Source organism: Hyla sarda, chromosome 1 (genome assembly GCF_029499605.1).
Source record: "Hyla sarda isolate aHylSar1 chromosome 1, aHylSar1.hap1, whole genome shotgun sequence".
NCBI lineage: Eukaryota > Metazoa > Chordata > Amphibia > Anura > Hylidae > Hyla > Hyla sarda.
Window position 1 is genome coordinate 22,091,319 of NC_079189.1, and position 14,017 is coordinate 22,105,335.

General features: G+C 44.0%; 1 protein-coding gene across 1 annotated transcript in view; it reads left to right on the forward strand.

The window, feature by feature from the left end:
• The window catches only part of LOC130369122 (G-protein coupled receptor family C group 6 member A-like), a 135,674-nt gene that overhangs the window by 108,287 nt on the left and 13,370 nt on the right, over positions 1-14,017 (forward strand). The window contains exon 9 of the mRNA XM_056574335.1: positions 9,109-9,336. Coding sequence (XP_056430310.1) covers positions 9,109-9,336 — 228 coding nt within the window. The remainder of the gene's footprint in view (positions 1-9,108; positions 9,337-14,017) is intronic.

Sequence of the window (14,017 nt, forward strand, 5' to 3'; positions counted from 1 at the left end):
TCATTGCGGCGGCGTGTCCTCTCTTGAGGTGTCAGGTGAGACCGGTATACTTACATAGCCTCCACTGCGGAAGGCACAGGAACAGATTGCAGCGGACCAGAGGAGAGGGGAGACGGGGAGAGAAACCGCCTTGTGCGAACAAAGTCCATATCCTGGCGGAGCTCCTGACGTCTTTTGGAAAAACGTATGTCAATGAGGGTGGCCAGATGAATAAGTTCATGCAGGTTAGCAGGGATTTCTCGTGCGGCCAGCACATCTTTGATGTTTCTGGATAAGCCTATTTTTGAAGGTCGCGCAGAGGGCCTTGTTATTCCAGAACAATTCGGAGGCGAGAATACGGAATTGGATGGCGTACTCGCCTACAGAAGAATTACCCTGGACCAGGTTCAGCAGGGCAGTCTCGGCAGAAGAGGCTCGGGCTGGTTCCTCGAAGACACTTTGAATCTCCGTGAAGAAAGAGTGTACAGAGGCAGTGACAGGATCATTGTGGTCCCAGAGTGGTGTGGCCCATGACAGGGCTTTCCCAGACAGAAGGCTGACCACGAAAGCCACCTTTGACCTTTTAGTTGGAAATTGGTCCGACATCATCTCCAGATGCAGGGAACATTGCGAGAGAAAACCACGGCAAAGTTTAGAGTCCCCATCAAACTTGTCCGGCAAAGATAAACGGAGGCTGGATGCCACTCGCTGCGGAGGAGGTGCAGGAGCTGGTGGAGGAGATGGTTGCTGAAGCTGTGGTAGAAGCTGCTGTAGCATCACAGTCAGTTGAGACAGCTGGTGGCCTTGTTGCGCTATCTGTTGCGACTGCTGGGCGACCACCGTGGTAAAGTCAGCGACAACTGGCAGCGGGACCTCAGCGGGATCCATGGCCGGATCTACTGTATGGATCGGCAGGCTGGAGGTGGATCCTCTGTATCAGAGAGGGATTGGCGTGGACCGTGTCGGTGGACCGGTTCTAAGTTGCTACTGGTTTTAACTAGAGCCCGCCGCAAAGCGGGATGGTCTTGCAGCGGCGGTAGCAACCAGGTCGTATCCACCGGCAACGGCTCAACCTCTCTGACTGCTGAGATAGGCACGGTACAAGGGATTAGACAAGAGCAAGGTCGGACGTAGCAGAAGGTCAGGGCAGGCAGCAAGGATCGTAGTCAGGGGCAACGGCAAGAGGTCTGGAACACTGGCTAGGGGTACACAAGGAACGCTTTCACTGGCACAATGACAACAAGATCCGGCAAGGAAGTGCAGGGGAAGTGAGGTAATATAGGGAAGTGCACAGGTGAACACACTAATTAAAACCCATGCGCCAATCAGTGGCGCACCGGCCCTTTAAATCGCAAAGACCCGGCGCACGCGCGCCCTAGGGATTGGGCCCGCGCATGCCGGGACAGCACAGACGGGGAGCGAGTCTGGTAGGCGGGTCGGGATGCGCACCGCGAGCAGGCGCGTTCCGCATCGCGAATCGCATCCCGGCTAGGGACATTATCGCAGCGCACCCGGTCAGCAGGTCTGACCAGGGCGCTGCGAACAGGAGAACGCTGTGAGCGCTCTGGAGAGGAGCGGGGACCCGGAGCGCTCGGCGTAACAGAGACATTGGCTTCTTGTGCTCAAACATCTCCTTGACAGACACCTGACTGTGGGCAGATAAGCAGGAACTGCTCAAGGCCAGAGATGGAGAGGCGGATAGTTGAGAGGGGGCAAGGAGGGCAGAAGTGGTTGACCTGGCTGAAGATGCTGGACCAGGAGGAGGATGGCGGCTTTGACTTTGTGTGCTGCTTGTACTGACGTGATGATCCCATAGGCGTTTGTGATATGACATCATGTGCCTTCGCAAAGCAGTTGTGCCTAGGTGGGTGTTGGACTTCCCACGACTCAGTTTCTTCTGGCACAGGTTCCAAATGGCCTCGCTGTTGTCAGAGGCAGACACACAAAAAAAATGCCACACTGCTGAGCTCTGCGATGACGGCATTCTGATGGTGGCAACAGCATGCGTTGATTGGCGTACCGTCTGGCTGACCCCGGGTGCCGATGCATGCTGTCTGATTGTGCCACTAGCTCCTTGCGACGATCTCCCCCTGCTTCCAACTCGTCTCCTCCTCCTCTCTGTCTCCCCATCTGAACTTTCCCCCTCTTCTTCTCTTCTAGCGGGCACCCACGTGGCATCCACGGACACATCGTCATCATCAACACCTTCACCGCTATCTGACACCTCAAGAAAGGAAGCAGCAGCGGGTACAACATCATCACCACACCGTACGTCCATGTGTGTAATGCTGCCTGACTGAGATATATCCCTGTTAACTACATCCTCTGGCAATAATGGTTGTGCATCACTCATGTCTTTAAACTGATGTGTAAATAACTCCTCTGACGGATCAAGTAAAGCTGCTGTGGTGCTAGTGTTGGTGGTGGCGGCAGGCGGGCAAGTGGTAGCATGAGAGGTGCCCGAAGCTAAGCTAGAGGAAGAGAAGGATGGTGCGTCAAGGTTCCGAGCGGAAGTCCTCAGAACTTTGGGGGTTCAGGGTACGTGGCCTCTGAACACTGGCCATTCTAGGCCAAAGGGAATCCCAGCACCATGACGGCCCCTGCGGGGTGGCCTTCCTCTGCCTGTAATTTTTTTGGTTAAATTTACACAAGTGTCACACCTAATGTGATTTGCACGAAGGTGACACAACTTGCCCTGCAGGCAGGAAAAATTGCAACTGTGACGTGAACTAACAGTGACGGCTGATTTTACTTAACAGCCAAAAAAGGTATTTTTTTTTATTTGCGCAACTGTCACACCTAATGTGATTTGCACTAGTGTGACAATGAGCTAAAAAACTTGCCAGCGGAGTTCCCCTTTTATGCAGTGGTCCTCAACTAGGGTGCCTCCAGCTGTTGCAAAACACACGGACTGATATATTTCAGCCCTTTGAATACTGTAGTAATTAGTTGCTTTACAGAAAAAAAGCTTGCCAGCGGAATTCCCCTTTTAAGCAGTGGTCCCTAACCAGAATACCTACAGCTGTTGCAAAACACACGGACTGATATCTTTTAGCCCTTTCAATACTGTAGTAGTTAGTTGCTTGAAGGAATTTAAGTTTGATTCTGGAGTACCCCTTTTAACCAGCGGTTCCCTCCCAACCAGGGTGCATCCAGCTGTTTCCAGACTAACTGACTGTTATCTTTCAGCCCTTTGAATACTGTAGTAGATAGTTGCTTGAAGGAACTTAAGTTTGATTCTGGTGTACCCCTTTTAACCAGCAGTTCCCTCCCAACCAGGACTGATATCTTTCAGCCCTAAAAAGGGCTTTTTTGGGTGCTGTCCTTAAAGCAGATGTCACACTAGTGCTTTAGGAGTAAACTGGACCCTGAATACACCACCTAGCAGCAACATAGCTATCGCTTTCCCTATACATCAGGAGCAGCTTCTCTAACCCTCCACTTCCTATGCCTGCAGCATGCTGAATGAGGGTAAAATGGTGTCCGTGCAAGAGGTAGGAGGGTCTGGAAGGGAGGGACTGATGCTGATTGGCTGTAATGTGTCTGCTGACTTTGACTCACAGGGTCAAAGTTTACTGCAATGTTAAAGTATAGGGGGTTGATAGAACTTCACATATGTTCACCCGGGGATGCGAACGCGAACATGCGAAATTCGCCGGGAACTGTTCGCCGGCGAACAATTTGCGACATCTCTAATGCACACCTGTCTTTATCACTTACCTGTATATAAGCACCTTTCCTACGACAGAATGACATACTGCTAACCGGAAGAAGCGTCTGTAATGACGTGAAACTAGTCGTCATCCTGTAGTACGCCCCCCGCACCTGAGAGCTGTGTCTTTTGCTCCCCACTTATCCAGCATTTCATTTGCCCTGCTGCTTGACACTGAAATAAAGACCGACTCCTGGGATCTAAAACCTTGGGTGAGAGCAGCTTTTTTCCAAGTATTTTTTGCTATATGTATTGCATAAGCACTTTATCTCAATAAGCTGGCACCTCCTCGTTATATCATCGGAGCACTATATCCTGAGATTTTCATATATAGAAAAACTAAGATTGCGGGCGAACAGCCAGACAGATCCAGGCAAGGTAGGGATCATATGAATCAGCGCACCCCCCCCCCCCCCCCCCCCGCACTATCCGTCAGTACCTGTGGTTATTGTAGGAGTGAACATGTGACAGTTTTCCTTTAATGACGCAGGACGTATATTTACGTCCTGCGCCGGCTTCTGCATCACATCGGGTCGGTCACGGCGGCCATCGACGGCTGGGACCCACGGTTAATACCAGACATCCCCGATCACGGTGTTGTCCGGTATTAACCCTTCAGACGCGGCAATCAAAGTTGATCGCTGCGTGTGAAGTTAAAGTGAAAGCTTCCCGGCAGCTCAGTAGTGCTGTTCGTTACCGACGCTGTGAAATCGCGGCATCCCAAACCGCTTTCAGGACGCGAGGAGTATCCCTACCTGCTTCCTGCGTGTCTGATCACCCAATAACTGCTCCATGCCTGAGATCCAGGCAAGAGCAGTCAATCGGTGATGACACTGATCAATGCCATGCTATTGCATGCAAGTGATCAGTGTAGGAAATCAGTGTGTACAATGTTATAGTCCCCTATGGGGGCTATAACATTCCAAAAAAAAAAAAAAAAAATTTGAAAATAAAGTGTTAATCAATGTGATTTAACCCCTTCCCTAATAAAAATCTGAATCACCCCCTTTTCCCATAAAAAAAAAAACTATGTCAATAAAAATAAATATAAACATATGTGGATTCAAGTAGAGAAAGACATGGTCGCACATCCACAATATGTATTTTGATCAACTTGCTTCTCAGCACAAATTCAAAAACTAACAGGTTGTTAGTATACATTTTGATCAAAAAGTACAAGCCCACTCGCCATGTCAAGGCCACCTATTTAGAGTGGGCCCCTAACATCCCTAGCATAAAATGCTGTATCACTGGTTGGCGACCACCACCGCCACAACACCAGTGCCCACAGGGGGAACGACCCACTGGAAGAGCATCCCCAATGCCACTCAAACCAGTCCCTGGGCCGCGCCCACCACAGACATGGTGCCACGGCAGCAACGGACGCCGCACAGCACCACACCAGTGTGAACAGGATGTAAAAGCTCACTAAATATATATGGTATCGCCATGTGCGTAAATGTCCAAACTGTAAAAATATATCGTTAATTAAACCGCACAGTAAATGGCGTACATGTAAAAAAAATTCAAAAGTCCAAAAATTGCGTATTTTTGTCACTTTTAATACCATAAAAATTTAATAAAAAGCGATCAAAAAGTCAGATCATAACAAAATTGCTAACGATAATAACTTCAGATCACGCATACATCCCCATATGCAGAAAAATGTAAAAGTTATAGGGGTCAGAAGAGGACATTTTTAAATGTATTAATTTTCATGCACGTAGTTATAATTCTTTTCTAGAAGTAACACAAAATCAAACCTATATACCTGTAAGTAGGGTATCATTGTAATCATATGGATCTACAGAATAAAGATGACGTGTCATTTTTACCGAAAAATTTACTGGGTGGAAACAGAAACCCCCAAAATTTACAAAATGGCTTTTTTTTCTCCAATTTTGTCGCACAATGATTATTTTTTTTTGTTTTGCCGTAGATTTTTTGGGTAAAATGACTGATGTCATTACAAAGTAGAATTGGTGGCCCAAAAAATAAGCCAATATATGGCTATTTAGGTGTAAAATTGAAAGGTTTAGGATTTTTAACCCCTTAAGGACGCAGCTCATTTTCACCTTAAGGACTGAGCCCTTTTTCGCAATTCTGACCACCATCACTTTATGCATTAATAACTTTGGGATGCTTTTTCCGATTATTCTGATTCTGAGACTGTTTGTTCGTGACATATTCTACTGTATTTTAGTGGTAAATTTTCGTTGTTACTTGCATCCTTTTTTGGTGAAAAATCCCCAAATTTCATGAAAACTTTGAAACTGTCTGCATGTAAGGAAAATTAATATTCCAAATTTTTTTTTTAATTTAGTCACAAATACAATATGTCCACTTTATGTTGGCATGATAAAATAGACACATTTTTACTTTTTAAAAAAATTTGAGGGCTTCAAAGTATAGCAGCAATTTTCAAAATGTTCATGAAAATTGCAAAATCAGAAGTGACAGATGTTACAGAACTACAACTCCCAGCATGCCTGGGCAGTCTAGGCATGCTGAGAGTTGTAGTTTGGCAACATCTGGAGGGCTACCGTTTGGGCACCACTGTAATAGTGGTCTCCAAACTGTGACCCTCCAGATGTTGCAAAACTATAACTCCCAGCATGCCCAGACAGCTTTTGGCTCTTTGGGCATGCTGGGAGTTGCAGTTTGGCAACCACTAGAAGGGCAGCAGTAAAGATCACTTTACTGCCCCCTTCCTCCCCCCCCCCAATGTCGCTTCCCTACCTGCGCTGTGATCTCCACTGATTCCACCGATGATCCCCGATCCCCACACATCTTTTCCTCCAGGTACCATCCTCCTTCCTCTCCCCCCGTTCTGCCCGACATCCTGGGGTGAGCAGAGTGGGGGGTTTCCATGGCAACCCCCTGTCGTGAGCTGCCATTGGTCAGAATTCATTTCTGACCAATGGCAGGGGATAGGAGGAGATCGCAGCACTGCGACCTCGCTCCTATCCCTCAGGATGATCGGGGCTGTCACTAACAGCTCCGATCATTCCTATTTTCTGGGCGATCGGGTCACCAGAGACCCGATCAGCCAGGAATAGCAGGAAATCGCATGTCTAAATTGACATGCGATTTTCTGCGATCACCAACATGGGGGGACCCCCTCCTTGGCGATGTGCCAGGATGCCTGCTGAATGATTTCAGCAGGCATCCCGGTCCGGTCCCCAAACGGCTAGCGGTGGGGACCGGAATTCCCACGGGCGTATGCATACGCCCAACATCCTTAAGGACTTGGAATGCAGGGCATATGCATACGACCCACGTCCTGAACAGGTTAAAGGGGTACTCCCGTGGAAAACTTTTTTTTTTAAATCAACTGGTGCCAGAAAGTTTAACAGATTTGTAAATCACTTCTATTAAAAAATCTTAATCCTTCAAGTAGTTTTTAGGGGCTGTATACTAAAGAGAAACCCAAAAAAGAAATGGATTTCCTCTGATATCATGACCACAGTGCTCTCTGCTGACCTCTGCTGTCCATTTTAGGAACTGTCCAGAGCAGGAGAAAATCCCCATAGTAAACATATTCTGCATTGACATCAGGAAACACATCCTACTAATTCACCATGATGTTTGTTTCCCTTCATATCAGTTTTTATATTATTTTCCTTAAGATCTCAGTATCTATCCATCTGAGCCGACCATTTATTCATTTTTATTAGTGCTGGATTTTCTCCTTTATGGAAAAATCCCCTCCTTTTTAAGTGTACCTATTAACCTCAAGGTTCAGCTGTTTGTGTACTTCATCGTCTTTTATGTGCAGATTTATGGATTATCCCATAAATTATGAGAATAACAATAGAGAGGTTTTTAGCTGCCGGTAGCTTCGTGTTTTCATTAGCTTACATCATGTGCTCCGTCGGCTCCTCCTACCTCCATGAACAGGAGCTGTTTCAGGATGTGTTTACATCACATGATCGGTAACTCCTCCCACCTATGTCGTGGCTCTCTGAGACACCAGATGATCAGACCAGCTGTCGATCGCAAGACCAGAGAGTTACATAATATACGTCACTTCCGGCCCACACCGAAAACGGGCAGATGGTTGCGGTTCAGCGCTAACCAATAGACCGAGGTACATGCGTGTCAAGGAGCATATAACTGTTCTCCAACTGGGTTCCGGCAGCCGCATCCTCATCATCATAACCGCATGTGTTGGAATGGCGGGTTCACCACTATCTCACCCTCACCTATCTCCTGATGAGTTGGGCCAGGAAGCACATTGAGATACAGTCAGCTATCCTTCTCATCAGAACGCTTGAGTATTAATGGTTATTCTGACGTTTTGGTTCAATGTTATTTGATCTGAGTTGGGTTTACAGTATCTGTACATATAAGCTATTATATAATAGTGAACTGATACATGCTACAACAGAGTTGCTCACTATAGCCTGGTATTACGTTGGTTACTGTAGCATAGGTTATTTATACCACATAGTTCTATAGCATCGTATATGTAATCATCCTATCCTTCACTGTTTATCCATATCTATCAAATACTTACTGCTATCATCTTCCAGACGATATCCCCATATTTAATACTGCATTAACAAGCTAAGTATTGAGGGTATTGTCCCGGTGAGAGAGTCAGTAAGTGATCCTAGTAAGTGAGTCAGTTCACTGTAGGGACTTACAGTAACAACAGAGCAGGTTCCTGTGCGGGGCTGTCCTTATCAGGATGTATACTCCACCTAGGGCAGGACTAGTGTAGGGGTATCTACCAGGGCATTAACAGGCTCCCTGGCCCCCTCTCCACCCTGTTGTCCTATTACTCCCCATCCCCTGAGTCATGGGGTTAGGGTGAGAGATAGTCAGATTGATACCTTGCAGACGTCATTATGTATAAATATTTTTAACGCTGTATCGTCACAGTGTCTACTAATTATATTTAGTCTGTGGCATTGTTCACTGTGGTTGTGGATTTGTTTATTGTGCACTTATCATACAGGTGTGTTTGTGTTGCAGTGCATTCCCTGTTGATTTCAGGTGTTTTAATTGGATACTGATTAAATGTTAAGTTTTAGGTCCAAAGTTTGATTTTTGATTTTTAGTCGGTAAACATCTCTCTATCTGTATTTTGGTAATTATTAATGGTGGCCGTCAGCTGCTGAAAAGGAATATGGCCAAGCCCGCGCCAGTTTGGCACCATAACATACAAGTACATTGTGGGAAAAGAGGTTAAAAACAGCTATAAATAAAAGGTTTGGTCACATATTATAGTCACATCATCTAATCCAAAAATAATGACAACATTTTATGGTTTATGTGATTTGTCAATTTACCTTAATGATTATTCATCAGCAAAGAATGTTCTGGTCTCCAATTATCTCCTAGTGAACAAATAGTACAGGTTGTTGTTGTTGTTGTTATAGATCATTGAGAACTGTTTTTCTGTTTTGTAGCTGAGACATTTCATGAAATTTGTCCGTTTTGAAAGAAACATAAAGTTTGAGTTTAACAATAAAGGTGAAATATCTGAGCCACTGAAAATTTACAATGATTTTACTATAGAACATTTAAATGATACAATGACCAAATTTAATAAAGATGTTGGAACATTTAAGGGATCCCTTCCACAAGATCGGCAGCTGAATATCACACCTTCCGACATGGTCTGGATTAATAATAAGGTAAATTATGGCAGCAAGCAGCGATGCAGGTGTCCGAGGACCATGGCTGAGGTATTACACACAATTGTTTTGACCCCATATGGTGCGGAAGGTGATTGTGGACATGTGTGCTAATTTTCACACTAGACTAGTTATTTCATTAAACTTTGTATGCAGAATGTTGTGCTAATTTTCCCATTGTTCTGACCATTTACTAGAGAAAACTGTGTATGCAATAAATTGTGCAATCCAATATGGCTGCTAAAACATGTGAACAATTGTGGTACAAAATGTGATAATGAACATGTTTGCTAATCTTCACTTGGTTCTGACCAGTATTCTCAGATTAAACTGTGTATTTAGAATATTGCACAAACCATGTGATAAATTATCGTAGAAAAAGTGATCACGAACATGTTTGCTAATTTTCTCATTGTTTCGACCAGCAATTTTATAAAAACAAAAAAACATGCGATCTATTGTGGTACAGAAAGTGATCACTTCCCTTTTTACATTGTTCTGACCAAGTATGTTTGCAGAATATTGCACAATCCAATATGGCCGCCAAAGTGGTGATTACGTGTGGTACAGAAAGTGATGAAGAACACGTGTGCTAATTTTCAAACTGTACTGACCAGTCATTTTAGAGAAAACTATGTTTGAAAAATAGTGCGCAATCCAATATGGCTGCCAAATCTAGTCATCAATTGTGGCACAGAAAGGCATGATGAACATGTGTGCTAATTTTCATTTTGCTCTGACCTGCAATTTTAGAGAAAACTTTGTTAGCAGAATATTGTGCAATCCAATATGGCCGCCAAATATTGGTACAGGAAGTGAGTACTTTAAAAAATTTTAAACTATCAATACATTTTATTGGCATGTGGTGGCCATATTGATTATACACATAAACCAACTTTAACAACTTTGGTACAGGAGGTAACCATGAACATGTCTGCAAAATCATAAGTTATTCTAACAAACGGTTTCAGAGAAGATGTTTGTAGAATATTGTGCAATTCAAGATGGCGGCTAAACCATGTGATCAATAGACACGAAATTAACAAATCTGACTCTGTACAACAGTGAATCCACACATAGCAAATAATATACCCGTAGCATTAACGGTTGGAGAGAAGAAGATTTTAGAATTTTTTGAGAAACTGCCACAACAACCTAGATTACGGCCTTACCATGTGACCTATGACCTTCATATTACATACGATTATGCACAGCTCTCGGGTCTACTACCATGCCAAGTCACATGTGTTTTGGAGTTACAGTGCAGCAAATATAAACATTTGAATTTTGTGCTGGAATATTAATTAGTGATAGGCGAATCGAATCTGAGGAATCCAAATTCGTTATGAATTTCCTGAAAGTTCGTAATGAATCCGAATATGGCTGTGATTTGATAAAATTAATTGCTTCATTAAACTCCATTTAGTGCGGTCCAGGGGATCTAAAATGGTGTTTATTTTTTTCTTTTTCCAGCAGTGATTCACCTCCTAGTCAAGTCAGCGTTCTGTTGGACAGAGAACAGTTTGTTTTTCACAGAAAAGCATTCTTACTGCAGCAATTCACCTCCCAGTCACTGTCTACAGTGTTCTGTTATAGAGAGGATCAGAGAGCAGTGTGATGTACAGAAGAACAGCAGCGATTCACCTTCCAGTCACTGTCTACAGCATTCTATTATAGAGAAGATCAGAGAGCAGTGTGTTGCACAGAAGAACAGAAGCGATTTAGCTCAATCACAAATCCTGCCTAGAAGCACTGAGGGAGTGAGATTGAGAGAGTGCAATTTTGGGTTTAGTACAGACAAATACTGTTTCAAGCGTAGTGAAGCGTATTGTACTCCCCTCATATACACTAAGTATGTCAGGCAGAGAAGTTCCAGGATGTGCACAGAGGAGTGGCAGAGGCCAAAATTCATCAGGCAGAGGTCGCAGCAGACTAGGGACGAGTGGCAGCAGGAGTCGCAGCAAGAGGCCTGAGCTCCCATTATCAGCCAGCGGTGGTGTCTCCACCAGCAACCCATCTGCTGTCATCGATTGATTAACACGGTCATCCACTTCATCACAAGTGACATCTGATACCCCCAGTCAACACCCCCAGTCAACAGTCGGTGGGTTCCTCAGACACAAGCCTCAGTTAACATGGCCAGGGAGCAGTCCCCGTCCGCCCATTGCCGCTGCCCTAGGCAAGTTCCATCCCCTAAAAAAGTATCTTATGCTGTGGGTTCAGCTCCACTATTCAGTGAGGACGATCTAATAGAGGACAGTCAGCAGCTACTGCCCAGCCAAGAAGTGGAGAAGACATCTGCCGCTTCCTCCGCTAGGCGGGCAAGTAGTGATGAGGAGAGTTATGTGGGAGGCGGTGTTGTCAGCGTTCAGTGTCCTGAAGCAGACACTGTTCAGGAACCTGAAGAGGACATCAGTGACATGCAGACACAACTCGATGATGATGAAGCTGATCGCACTTGGGAGCCGGATGCAGAAGGGGTTTCATCATCATCAGGAGAAGAGAGTTGAAGGTTGCCTTTGAGGCAGCAGCTTAGCCAGCAAGGTGGTAGCATGGTTGGCAGTCAGCATAGTGGAAGAAGTGGAAATTGTGGAGCCAAGCATGCCCGGGGGAGACCACCTGATTCGCAGCAGCCTACCTTCCTGGGAGGTAGTGGAACAGGGGCTTCTGGATACGGTGGCAGTAGCAGTCAATTAGTACTCAAAAGAAAAAAAACGGCCACTTACCAAATTCCGTCTTCTTGCTTTATTGCATAAAGTACTCACATAGATACATAGGGGAGAGGGAAGGAGCGGGGGTACAAGCGGCAACAAGTTCCGTTTTGCACTAAGACTAGTGCTTCTTCCGGCCATACTACCTGCTGGAACTGCTTCCCTGATATACAGGTAAGTGAACTACAATCACCAATTACAATTGTGACACCTTCACACGTGATCACTGACGTATCAGATGGGTGTTTCTAGAGATCAAAAACACACTGAGAGGTCCGTCCTCTCATTTAACCCAGAGGTCCCGTTGCATTGGTACTTATGCTCCATTTAGTTTCTCTCTTCAGGAGCATTATATCTAACCTTTCTCCTGCTATATTTTCTACTTTTTCAAGTCCAATGAAACATAGGACCTCTGGGTTATTGTCATGCTTCTATTTTATGTGGGACAAGAAACGGGGAACGCCATTCTTTCCTGTGCGTATGGAATAAAAATGTTCTCGAATATGCTTGAAGAGTTGTCTTTTCATTTTTCCCACGTAAAAGAAGTTGCATGGACAAAATATTGCATAAACAATATTTATTGAACGACATGTAATTAACTGTTTTACTGTATAGTATATTGGACCTATTTGTAAGTTTTTAGTTGTTAACATGAATCTACAAAAATTACAGTCCCTGCAGCTATAGTTGCCCTGCGGTATTAGGTCTCCTAGCCATGTAGTTTTTTTACTCTTCTGATCTTTTTTCCTTAATTTATCTTCTATTGTCCTTTTCTTTCTATAAGTGACTATAGGTTTCCTTACTGCTACCTCTTTTATTTCCTCATCTGCCTCCAGGACATACCAGTTTCTTCTTTGGGCCTTCTCTATAGTATGATATAATAGAAAATTTTCAAAGACGAATGTAAATCTTTTTTCTTTAGTACTTTTTCTTTTTGGTTGTAATAAATTGTGTCTTTTTAATTTATATGCTCTTTGTCTACCTATTTTAATTAATTCTACTGGGTATGCTCTTTTTTTCAATCTGAGTTCTAGTTTGTCTGCCTGCCTCTGATATGACTCTTCTGTAGTGTTATATCTCTTTAATCTTAAAAATTGTCCATATGGTATTCCCTTTTTAACTGTTTGTTGATGTGAACTGTTGAAGTGGAGTATGGTATTTCTGGCGACTTCTTTTCTGTAACCCTCTGTGATCAATGTGTTATTTTTGACTATAAGTTTGACATCTAGAAATTCCAGTGTGTCTCCCCCATATTGGTAGGAAAAGGTTATATTTTCTGTGTTGTTATTGTTTAAATAACTCACAAAGTCAATGAACTGCTGTTTTGTCCCGTCCATATTACCAATATGTCATCTACATAGCATGCGTAGATTTTGACAAATTGCAAAAATGCATTGGTTGTTGTATATATGTATTTGTCCTCAAAGATTACCGCAGGGCAACTATAGCTGCAAGGACTGTAATTTTTGTAGATTCATGATAACAACTAAAAACTTACGAATAGGTCCAATATACCATACAGTAAAACAGTTAATTACATGTCTTTCAATAAAAATTGTTTATGCAATATTTTGTCCATGCAACTTCTTTTATGTGGGAAAAACAAAAAGACAACTCTTCAAGCGTATTCGAGAACATTTTTATTCCATACGCACAGGAAAGAATGGTGTTCCCCGTTTATTGTCCCACATAAAAGAGAAGCATGACAATAACCCAGAGGTCCTACGTTTCATTGGACTTGAAAGTAGAAAAAGTAGAAAATATAGCAGGAGAAAGGTTAGATATAACGCTCATGAAGAGAGAAACTAAATGGATCATAAGTACCAATGCAACGGGACCTCTGGGGTTAAATTAGAGGACGGACCTCTCAGTGTGATTTTAATCTCTAGAAACACCCATCTAATACGTCAGTGATCACGTGTGAAGGTGTCACAATGGTGATTGGTGATTGTAGTTCACTTACCTGTATA